General features: G+C 44.7%; 1 protein-coding gene across 5 annotated transcripts in view; it reads left to right on the forward strand.

Annotated features, from left to right (window-relative positions):
• GRIP2 (glutamate receptor interacting protein 2) overlaps positions 1-12282 on the forward strand; it is a 123998-nt gene that overhangs the window by 90189 nt on the left and 21527 nt on the right. For all 5 annotated transcript variants that reach the window (XR_001920122.3, XM_018068443.3, XM_018068442.3 and 2 more), the window contains exons 13-17: positions 411-556; positions 1222-1302; positions 9250-9316; positions 10130-10275; positions 10565-10709. Coding sequence is in view for 4 of the 5 variants with exons in the window: in XM_018068443.3 (XP_017923932.1) it covers positions 411-556; positions 1222-1302; positions 9250-9316; positions 10130-10275; positions 10565-10709 (585 nt within the window). In the remaining variant the exon portion in view is untranslated. The remainder of the gene's footprint in view (positions 1-410; positions 557-1221; positions 1303-9249; positions 9317-10129; positions 10276-10564; positions 10710-12282) is intronic.

Genomic DNA, 12282 nt, shown 5'->3' on the forward strand with positions numbered 1-12282 from the left:
ATGTACGATTGGATGGGGAAGGAGAGCACATGCCTTTACATTTATCACTCTCATCTCTCAGCCGTGGTGTTGACTTTTAGGAAGACGAGGGTTACTTCTTTTTCCCCCCTGGATGTTGCAGGAAATGTGACCAGAAATGGTTATTTAGGACCAAAGTGTGTCTGAACTTTAGAAAACCACAAGGGTTTGCTTCCTTGTGCCCTTCCAGGGATGCTGGGATGGGCTTTGCAAAATGAGTTATTTTCTCTTTGGGACCACTTCTGCAGGATTTGTCACTACTTTGTGTGTCTCATAACAGATTGGCCTGGCAAAAGTAACTCATGGCTGGTTGTGGGGTTGTTTTTCTCCTCCTTTCCTCTTTTTCCTTGCCTCCTTGTTCCCATTCCCTCTTTTCCTGCTGTGAACTGCAGGTGTGGGCTGCTACAGGTAGGAGACAGAGTCCTTTCTATCAACGGCATCGCGACTGAGGACGGGACCATGGAGGAGGCCAACCAGCTCCTGCGCGACGCCGCGCTCACGAACAAAGTGGTGCTCGAGATCGAGTTCGACGTTGCAGGTGTGTTGCCAAAGGAATTGCTGCTCATCACTACCAGCAGGACTCTTCCAGTGCCTTTGCTGACCTGTAGGAGGGACTGTATTCACACAAATATGTGAGGTTTCTGCTAGAGCTCAGAGGGAAGAGTGAGAAGCCCTGTGATGACCTTTTCCATTTCTTCTTGTTCTCTGATGTGCACCAGGATGGAGGGTTTTTTTTTCTGATCCTTTCATAAATGTTTTGTCCTCACCACTTGGCTGAGATAAACCTAAGGAGCAAATGAAGAGGACACCTGCACTTCAAATATTAGCCCATTAATATGAGTAATATTTATATTAATTTATGGCCTTGAAGCCAGAGGGGAGCCAAAGCTAATGGCTGGGGGCAAAGTGCAGCTTTGTATTTAAAAAAAAAAAGTTATAAATTTTTTTCCTTTTATGTTGACAGAGATGCTTCAATCTCGAAATACATCATGATGTGAGCACTTCACTTGATGTTCAGAGCATGTATTTTTCATGAGAATCCAAATTTCAACCTTAAGTCCACAGGGCCTCAGATAACCTTATTTGAACCAACAGAGCAGAGCTTTGTGGGTGTGTTTTCTTGGTTCTGAAGAAGCCATCCATGCAACTGAAAACTCTCTTTTTTCTCCTTTTTTCTTTTCTTGTCTGTTTTTGGTTTTATAGAGTCTGTCATACCCAGCAGCGGTACTTTCCATGTTAAATTGCCCAAGAAAAGAGGTGTAGAGCTTGGAATTACAATCAGCTGTAAGTATTGCTCAGTCTTGCACTAGCAGCTGCAAGAGCTGCTGCTTTCCACCCTGGTACATCAGAGGGCCCCAATGGAGAGAGAGAAGATTATGTGGGGTTTCCATAGCCCTCTCAGTGCTCGTGGTTTATCCCAAACTGAATCAGATGTGTGGTTCCTGCCTCCATGAGCTGGTGGCTGCACAGAAAAGTAGCTGCCTGAAGGGTTGGGGCAAAGGATGTTTTTCAATGGATCAACTGATCTGTGTTGCAGACTAATACTATATTATTAGTAATATTATTTTTATTTCCTTGCTCACAGTTGTATTACATTCTTTTAAAAAAAGAATTGCCTAGATATGGTGGGACCTTTACAGGGAGAGGTGGAGGAGGAGAGCAAGTGAGAGGTGAACCCACAGCTTGAAGGGTGGAGAGGGGAAACTACCAAGAGGAGGGGGAAAAGGAGCATGAAGAGGATGATGTGCCTTACAGGGGGGAGGAAGGCACTTTAAGGACAGGAGGGAGCTGGGCAGAGTTTGCCAGGAATTGTTGCACTGAGTAACTCCAGCCACAGAGGAGGGGATCCGTGTGCCAGGATTTGGTGTGCACTGAGAGAACGTGACAAACATTTTTCTTTCTTTTCTCTCTTCTCACTCTTGATTAATTATCTTTGTTTCTCCTCTGAGTTTTTCATTTAAAGACATTTTGGCCTCTTTGGAGAGGATGCTGTAGGGGGATGATATAGGCATATCCATCCCAAATTTCTAGCCATCTTAGGGTCTTATTATGCCTGGCATCAGTGAATTTTTGCTTCATGGCAAATCCAAGCAGGTCTCAAGTCTTTCATCCCTCTTTCACTGTTCAGGGTAAACAAAGTTGAATAATCTCAAATTTGCCATGACCAGGACTGCCACCACCTCCCATCTGAAACAGAGCAGCTTGTGAGACTGCAGTAATGGGATCTTGTGTCTAAACCCTCAGGAGCATGGACCCAGCTGTGTCTGGAGAATGGAGTTACAAGGGACACTTTAAAACTAGATTTCATTAAAATAGATAAGCTATTTGTAATTACCTCTTGACATTTACAGTATTAGTTACCAAGTTAATTGGAGGTGTTCTGGTCTAAGTGGGACGATTCTCAGGAGTGACTTGAACATCAACAAGATGATGGCTTTGCAGCCTGTAATATTTCTTCTCCCTCTTCTCTGCTTCCCCTATTTGTACCGTGAGGACAGTCCTGAGAAATAACAGCACAGTATTTAACATTTGGCTTGGTAGCAATTACTGTCTGAAGACATCAAAGTGCTTTCTGAAGGCAGTAGGGTGTCCATAGTGGCATTTCACTGGCAGGGGAGCAGGGAACAGTGCAGCCTGTGCTGGGTTCCAACCTGCTGCCCTGCCCACTGCCTTGGCATTCTGATCTTGGGTAGCAACCTAGGACAATGGGTCTGGTAGCAAAAAACTTCTGGCTTGTGCAAGGCCAGGATTTTACTCCTTTCAAGTGTCAAAATTTAGTTTGTGTCTGGGGCTGGAGAACTAAATTCATCTGGGAGTTGCTCGGAAGAATTAGATTTTATTTGTGAAGTCTCACTTTAATGGGATCTGCTTCAGATGTGCATTTACACTTCAAACATATTTTTATGTTGGAAAGGTTTTCATTTGAAATTTGTTTAAAAAATTGATTTCACATATTTTTTTGAAATCACCAGTAATAACAAGAAACTGACCCCTGGGTTTTAAATAGATGCTCATTATCCAACTACAAAGCAGTTTTTTGACACTATAAAAGATTTGATCTTTCTGATTTTTGAACATGTTTGCAGGACATTGTTCAAGTAATGCATACACAGAAACTTAAAATACATTTCAGTCCTTTGCTGAGTCAAAGCCAAAATTATATTTACAAATGGAGCAAAAGACAGGCACCCAGAAAATGCAGTGGCAAGGATGAAATGCTAGCTGAATCCTAATTCTGTTTTCATACATTAGTCTGTATAAACCTATGTCCACATGACTCTTAGCAAATCAGATCATCATTTTGTCACTCTGCCTCTGACCAGGCAGATAAATATACTGATTTCAAATATTAGAACCAAAGCAAGCAGCCTTATGCTAAGTACCTCCTGCAGAGACATGGGGTGCATACAGGAGTGTGATGCAAGCAGCAAAAGAAAAGAGGTAAAAATAACTCTTCTCTGTTTTGCTCAGTTCCTTTCCTCCCGGTTCTGCTGATTTGAATGCTTGTATAGATCTAGAAACAGTTTTTACATCTTTCCTTCTGGTATGGAAAAGTATATTACAACTGCTTTAAAGTAGGGGACTTGGTTTACTGGCCTCTTACATTGGATTCCTGTTCCCTACTCGATAAAACTGGGGCAGCTGAGGTAGATGACAAGGTGGAGGGGTCAGTAAAAGACCTTCTGCACTGTTGTGGCCACGGAATTGGGTTTATTCATAACCTTTGTGGTCTGGCTGTGCTGCAGCTGTAAGATGAGTTGCTTTCCTTGAGTTTTACCTCTGGGCTTCGGCTGGCTCATCTGTAGTTAATTCCTCTGCCTGGGAAGGTTTGCCTCTGCCTTCTTACACGGGCAGAAAGTGTTACGACCTCATCAGAGGAGCACTACAGAAATAAATGTGATCAAATTCTTGCTGTGCTGTGGCTCTCAGAGCTAATTCAGAGATGGACTAAGTAAAGGGGGAGAGAGCAGGATTCGTGATGGATGTGTTGGAAGAATTCATGTAATGGAGCTGACTGCAGGAGAAACCATAAATCTGCTGGAAATGCTCATAAAAGGGCTGAAAACCCAGGAGGTTTGTGTATGAGGAGGGCAGACTGCTGGTTCTGGGATGAATATACAAAGAGGGGCTGCTCTTGCTCCTGGTAGGGGCAGATGTTTGCTGAGGGCATTTAATCTTCTCAGAGGTCTCAGGGTTTTCCAGAAAGAGAAGGCTCAGGCTGGGTGAGTCCCCAGTTGTGGTCTGTGAGCACAAATGGTTTTCTTCCTCCTGCTCACAGTGTGGCAAAGGAATGCAGCAAGTCAAGGTGTGTGATGGAAATACATACAAATAGCACTGTTTCCCCTTCCATTCCCCAAAGGATGAATAGAAAATCCAAAGGGTGAGTCTCTCACTGACTCTGCTCTGTATTTCTGTGGGACCTCAGTGCCCTCAAGCCTCATTTCAGTCTCCTACATGTGCTAAATGAAAACACTGAAATTGCTCCGTGTGCACTGCTCCAAGTGCTTCGTCCAGGGGTGAAGGGACACGAGTTCAGCTAAACTGCTCTCGTTTTCTCCAAACTCCAGTGTCTCGGCCTCTGTCCCAGGGAGAAGGGCAATTTTCTATAAAACAGCTGCTCTGACTGAAGAGCAAAGTGTGCTCCTTTTTGCTTTGGGAGCTGTGCAGACTCTGAAACTCACTTGTTTGCAGGGACCTCTGAGGCTCGGAATGGTGAGGTTGCAAAGATGTGCAAACTGAGAGTTTGACACAGGGATGTGAAGATTTGACTCCTGTTAGCCTGAACTACCATCTCCATTTGCAGAATGCATGCTTCAAATGCTCTCATCTTGCTGGCTGAATTTAGTTCTAATGATGCTGTTATGCCTTTGTAGGTTTTCTGTAAATCTCTTACAAATTAAAATCTCCAACAGCGAGAAGCTAATAGTCATGTATTCTTTTTCGTTCAATACCTAACCTCTTAAAATAAGATATGGATTTGTTATTAGCTGCTGGAAAATGATAGTTGATTGCTTTTTGTGTTGAGAGGGTATTTTTTTTTTCCTGTCTCAAATATCTTCTCCAAGGGCTAGTTGTGACATTCACCATAGGGTACAGGTGTGTTGATGTTGCTGTTTAAAGAGATACTGAAATTACTATTCGTTTTAGATATGCATTAATGCTTTATATAGCATGTTTATCAAATTGCCTTTCTATATCTTAACAAATCAATTCCTGTGCCCTTGGTGTGAAGTACTGCAGATAAGGAGGAGGCAGTATATCCGCTTGCAGGTGATAAAACTGGAATTTGGGTAGATAGATAACTTCGATTAAGTCGCTTAAGCAGTGTAATCACTGTCCTAGTGAGAAGATGGATTTGTGAGCTGAGCAAATCTAGTTTTGCTGGTGCTGGATTAGCCTGTGCCCTGCCACCAACCTGGCAGAGCGTGTCTGCAAGAGGCAGTGAGCCTGGCACCTCCTGTCCTACCCCTCGCTCACACAGCAGCTTCAGCTGAGATTTGCAGGTGATTCACTCTGGTGCTTTTATCCAAGTGGGGTATTCTGATCTGGTTTTGCCACCTGGAGATTGGGAAAGGAAGTAGATCTGTGATGGTGCAGATATCCTGCTGGAGGCACTGATAATTTATACACCTGCTGCTAAACTTAATGAATGGTAGAGGAAAAAGTTTGGTACTGAGAATTTGATTTTCACTGCTGCTTTTTGTAATCAATTCTGATTTGTTTTTTTTCCTCTTTTCGTTCCTTAGCTATCCTGAGATTATTTGGTTTCTGATTTTGTTTGTTATTTCCAATTTAAGAACACTTTCTCATTTGAAAGCTTCTTACAGCAGTATTGCAATTTCTTTAATTACACACTGGCAGAGTGTTGCTTTGGCTTAGTCAATAACGAAGGGCATTTATAACGGGTTGATGCCTGTGAAATATGTGCTCAAGCTCCTTGTAGGGAATAATTTACCAATACAAGTCATTATGCATTCTATTAAAAACACAAACCGGACATGTGTTCCTGGCCTCATCATCCATCACAGCGTAAACACCGAGCGAGCCAGAATCCCAGCAGAGGTGGCGAGAGACTGAAAGCAATTTATAAAAAGTAAATAACAGTATTGATCAGTTCACCTTTTTATCACTGTCCTGTCACCACTGCCAAGCAGTGTTTTCGTTTTGAGTTTCTCCCCCAATGCATGCTTCTACCTTCAACAGCTGTTGATTTATGGAGCTTTCTCTGGGCCACCAGAGCAGTTTTAAACTTATCTTTTGTACTGGTAAACCCACCAAAAATACAAATGTATCTGAAAAAGAGGCTGTTTCCACCTGAAGTGGTTTGCCCTGGCGAGTGGAGGCCACAACCAAAATGCCTGCTGAGAGCATGCATGGGTTTCTGCACATCAGCTCCTGCATTTGTGCCTCGATCCATCTCTTCCCTTGACTTTCTTTGCTGCCGTGTCCATTTCACATACTGGAAAGCAAGACCCAGAGGCAAGGTTGGGTGTCCAAACCATGTCTTCCTGCAGCAGAGTTACCAAGGCAATGTCCTTTGAAGGGAAATAACCACATTAACAGCAGAAATGAATGGATAAAGAGGCTTTACTCTTCTGTGCAAGTGTCTTAATGCCAAAGACCATAGCCCTAATAAAATTGTAATGTAGATTAAGTGGTGTTTTTTTAATTGCAGGCAAATTGAAAATGGTTTATCCAAAATCTCACCAAGGATATGTGTATGTAATGGCTCTGGCCTGGACTGAGCCACCACTTCAGTGAAATTGCAGCTTTCTCACCTTTAGACAGAGGGACATTGTCACCTGTGTGAGTGGCCCAGGATGGTTAAAAATGTGGGTCCCAGGAGTGGTCAGGGCAACCTGATCCCAGCAGATGGACAGAGAGCCCATCTGGGTTCTCTGCTGGAGTGCCAGGAAGGGCTTGGGAGTGCTAAAGGTGAATTAATGGAGTTAATGGCTACTAATTTTTAGAATGAACAGGAAATGACTGTTTTGTGCTGTGAGATTTCATTATCTTAATTTTGTATCTTACACCTTTTGAGAGAATGGTTATTCATTAAGTCTCTTTAACTTACCCTTCACTTTTGATGGTCTTTGCGTTTTACAGTAGGAGATTATGCAATGTGATGATGCCCCATGCCTGGAAGTGTTCAAGGACAGTTTTGATGGGGCTCTGAGTAACCTGGTCTAGTGGAAGGTGTTCCTGCCTTCCAGTTTCTGCAGAGCTTGAGTCATGTTGTTGTCTATACTTGCTTGCTGTCTTTTTTTTTTTTTAATTCTTTTTCTCCCTCTTTTTGAGTGTTCATGGTCTGGACATGTTGTTCCAGCTGTGGCTGTGCCAGGTTAGAGATGACCATCCCCAGTCTACCACCAGAACTGTGGAGATCCTCCCTAACCCCTTTCTGTCACACTGCCTCTGCTTTGAAATGAGTAAACAAACCTTGCAGGGAAAAGTATTTTTACTAACCTGGATGGTTTTGACAGAACCAGGCTAGGGAGTGATTAAACATGCAGCAATGCCATCCTGACCCAGGTCTCAAGGTGTACTCACAGGGCCTCCCCTCACCATTGCTCAGACCACCACACTGTACGCCTCTGTCAGCAGCAAATACATTTCCTATACTGAAAAAGAGAACAGCAGTAGTTATTGCAACAGTAATTATCAGGGTGCCACATCTCTATCTCCTGTGCTGTTAGTCCATGGTGTGTGGTCTTCCCAGTCAGCATTCCCAGTGGATTTCTGCACCCTGTCCTTCCTTCCCACTGTTCAGCTCTGCCCAGCGTGTGTGGTTCTATCTGCAGTCTGGTCCATGCTGTGGACAGGTTGAATACAGGCACAAGCCCTCAGTGAATCTCCACAACTCATTCCCTTCTTTTTGATCCACATCCGGAAGCTGAACGTGAGTGTCCTGTCCAAAATTGTCTGGCACCACATCCAGTAAGACATGAGGAAGACAATTCCTCCAGGCTCTGTACCATTCAGCAGTCGCATTGCTGGGACTATTATAAAATCAGTCACGGTCTGCTCTTTGCTGTCTGACCTCACTTTGATACTCAGCCCTGCCACATCTAAGACTGGCTGTCTTTTTGCTCTGTTCAGTACAGAAGGTTTAGCTATTTCTGGGACAGGGTATCCTTAAAGGTGTTGGGTTAGCGCACGTGTTTTTAAATCTCATAAGTGAATGTAAACAACAGAAAAATCTAGAGCAGAGAGGATGGTAAGTACGTATTATGTCTGACTTTCTGGGTGCTCTCTAACTGCTGTTCAGGCAGGTGGATCTCCGTGTAGTTGGTGCCACGTGCCTCACAGATATTTTAATCTCTGACCTGCACCTGATATGTTCAGATGCTGTGAGTTTCTTCCTTCCCACACAGTTTTTGTGAGAAGCTGAGAAGCTCTGTCAGCTTTAAATGAGGCAATGCAATTCCCATAGCAAGGCAGGAGGGAGTGATGCGGGGTGGAAAGGATGCTCTTGGCATATGTTTGGTGTGTGGATGACAGAGGTCAGGAGGGGTTCGAGTCATAAATCTCTCTTGGGTTTCTCGGGAGAGCAGCAGGTCTTGCAGGCAAATTTGAAAATGCAAATGCTCCCAGAGATGCATACTCACATCTCTCGTGGGCTGAAAAAGTTATCAGGGTCGGGTAGGAGAGAAGAGTTGGAAACCACCCCCTCCAGCTCCAGCACAGACCAGCCCTGATTCATCCGGTTGTATGATAAAGTGGCTTGGGGAGCTGAACCAGCTGGAAAACAGTGCTTTGTCTAATTTTTCCTGGTTTATTTTCAACCTGGAATGTCCCAGCCCACTTCAAGAACACAGAAATGCTTGTAATTAAGCACAAGGCTGTACTGGATGCTCTCTAGGCAGCAGTGCTAATGTCTGACTGCTGCCACAGCCACTGGCTCACTTGCCTTGTGTCCGAGGTGTAGGTGACTAACTGTTTGACAGTGCTGGAATTGGGCAGTGCCACCTCTTGCTGCTGGACACCCCATGTCCTCCCTTCAGGAGGAGTGCAAAGAAAAATAACATGGGCAAAGGGCAACCAAACAACTTTTGCAGGGATTTAATACTTTTTTTTTGTGTGTGTGATTTCCAGAGTTTAAGTGTGAAGCATTGTTTTGTGAAGGGGATATAAATCCCCTCTCCTTACGTCTCTTTGTCCCCCTTAACCATCCTCGTCTTGGACAGCAGACTCTATGCCAAGCTTTGTGGCCATGTTTCTCTCTTGCAGCTGCAAGCAGAAAGCCTGGGGATCCTCTGATCATCTCTGACATCAAGAAGGGGAGCGTCGCACACAGGTGAGTGCAGAATTTCCCGTCTGTCAAACCCACTGCAAAATGTCCATCCATGATAGGTAGAATGTCTACCAGAGAAGTAGAATGAAGCCCAAGCAGTAGCATTTGGGTCTGGATTTTGCCAGCATCCAAGGAAATCTCAACCCTAGAGGTTTGTTTTAGACCACAATAGGGTTTGCAGTAAAACTGTCTGTACTGAAGCAAGTGGAGTTGAGCTAATAGAGAAGGTGGCCAGGGCACTGGTTCAGATGTCTGCTGATTCTCTAGGAGATGGATTTTTAGCATTTAAGAGCATGTGGTAAAGGGCTTCATATATCCCATGAGGTGCTATGGCTCATCAGGTAGTTTGCCATGTCTCAGCTCCTGCTCGGGTGAACAGAGTGAGTGAATTATGGGCACTGGTGGAGAACTGTGCAAATAACTCAGCATTTATTGACTTCACCTCTGATCCCAACACCTCATAGCAAGGCTTTCAGGGGGATTTAGTGCAGTGCAGGGCTCATTTCTGAGTGCTCACACAGGAGTTTCCATAAGAGGTAGAATATCTGTCAGTTAAACAACAGGCATTTTCAGTGCTGTAGGTTACCCAAAATGTATGTCTAATCTTCCTGCCTGGTTCTGTGTTGATACATGGTTTACACAAACTTCCTCTCTTTAAATTACAGTTGTCCCAGACTCAGTTCATGGTTGTTTCCCAGAAAAGATCAAGGACAGTAAAAAGTTAATATTGTAATTTCCACTGCAGAACTGAATGTGTTGTGGGATCTGAAAGGCAAATACAAATGTACTTTTAGTTTTCTTTTCCTCTCCATGTAGAACTGGCACCTTGGAGCCGGGAGACAAGCTGTTAGCCATTGATAACATCCGACTCGACAATTGCTCAATGGAGGATGCTGTGCAGATTTTAAGGCAGTGTGAAGACCTGGTCAAATTGAAGATTAGGAAGGATGAAGATAACTCTGGTACAGAAATCCTGATGCAAAATGGTGCCAGTCCACTGTAATGACATTCCCAATAGGTAGCGCAAACTAACAAAGATAAGGACTGCTGCTGCCCGGTCACCGCTTTCCAATTGATTATAGTCTATTTTTGTTATTCTGCCCTTAAATGGTGTCTGGAAGGTTAAAATCCTATTTGGTATGAGCATGGCTGAAGACTTCCAGCTTTTGCTTCTAGATGCTGCAAGTCTTTGCTATGACTGCTTTCATATGGGAGACTAAAAAAGTTCAGCATTCCTGTTTTCTCTTTCAGATGAGCAGGAGACAACTGGTGCCATTATCTACACAGTGGAGCTGAAGCGGTACGGTGGCCCCTTGGGAATAACCATCTCTGGGACGGAGGAACCTTTTGATCCCATTGTCATTTCGGGCTTGACTAAACGAGGTCTGGCAGAGAGGTGAGGTTTGGGGGCAGAGTGGTTGAATTGGTTTGAGAACGGGTCTTGAACCGTGCCAAATTTCCCATGCTGTCATAAACTTCTCTTTGGTGTTTTAGCCTGCTGAGAACGAAAGATGCTCTGAAGGTACCATGTGATATGAAGCAGGGTGGTTGGGACTGTGCTGTTGGGGCAATGGGAGAGGCTCAAAACAAGGCACTTCAGGAAAAGTCAGATCCAGTGAGTCAGTTGAATTCTGCAGCCAGGAATACATATTTATCTGCCCCTATTTCACAGAGTTGCTTCCTGGTCTGGGATTTTCCATGCACACCTTATGTCAGGAGCGTGCCCAGCCTGCCCATGAAATCACCATAGACTCTGTCCAGGACTCCCCTGTTGCTAAACTGTGGTTTATGGCCATTGCAGTGGTGTGTCCTGCTGAAACCAGAGATCTTGGGTGTCTTCTGACCTGTCCTTGCTGGTTGCTTAGTCTGTTACATGTGAGGTATCTCAGTGCAGGGTTGGTGTGCCCAAGCATCAGGCATTTATACTGCATGAACGTAGGAGCAGATTTACCTTCAGCCACTGGGGAGGACTGTGTGTGTGCCTGTGTCTGAATATATGTGCATGCGTGGGATTTAAAGGATCAGGACATTCCTGAGAGTATAAGGTGGAACTGAGTCATACACTGTATCTTAATTAATCTGTCTGTATGGTAGCTGTGACTTGTAAATGGATCATTTCAGCAGTCCTGACTCACGCTTCTCTAAGGGTCTCTTTACTGCCTGACAGGCAGAACAGCAGCAAAAAATCCCAGAACAAACAGGTGTAAAGTGCAAGACCTTGGGGAGGTTTGACTGCAGATCTGGCCTTTTGGTTCTTGCTGTTTCAAGCCCTCACTCTCTCTTAGCTGTGAAACAGCTCAGTGCCTCTTTCTGTGTTGGGTTCTCAGAGCTCTCAACACACTGCTGTGCCTTTGCGTTGCTTCCCTTTGGTGCAGAATGCGGAATGTCTGTGTCTCCTGGGAAAGAAGAGGGATGGACTTAGTCATTAGGGATTCTTTTCTTTGAGGATTTTATATTACTGCCAGCACTGTAGGACTCAGTCTTTTTCCCTATGAAATAATAGCCACAGAGTATCCGAGGCTTTTCTGCAAAGCAGTTCTGCACTGTACCTGCAGCCCAGCGTGGGAGAGGTTAAGGACAGCCAGCTCAAACACTGTCAGATGTCAGAAGACAGTCTCTTACCCTTGCTGATCTCGTTTCCCTTTGCAATGCCGTGGCTGTTCCTCCTTCAGACTCAGATACACATCGATGACTGCTCCGTGGAGAAACGTAGTGCAGGCAGGTGCTGCAGTACTACTGAATTTTGATCAGGAGTGGGCAGGCAGTGGGGAAGGAAAAGCCTTGTGAGAAGAGCGATGGAGCTGTTCAGCATGTTCACCGTGACTGACTAGCAAACAGCAGTGCCTGTGCACAGGAGCAGCCTGGGCTGGGAGCAGCACAGGGATGTCTCTGGGTAACCTTGGCTCCCTGCAGGGAGGGCGAGGAGCGCTGGGATGAAGGCTGACTGCGGGAAAGGTGCATTGTTTTCT

The sequence above is a fragment of the Manacus vitellinus genome, unplaced genomic scaffold (genome assembly GCF_001715985.3).
Source record: "Manacus vitellinus isolate BGI_N305 unplaced genomic scaffold, ASM171598v3 scaffold_14_pilon, whole genome shotgun sequence".
NCBI classification, from domain to species: domain Eukaryota; kingdom Metazoa; phylum Chordata; class Aves; order Passeriformes; family Pipridae; genus Manacus; species Manacus vitellinus.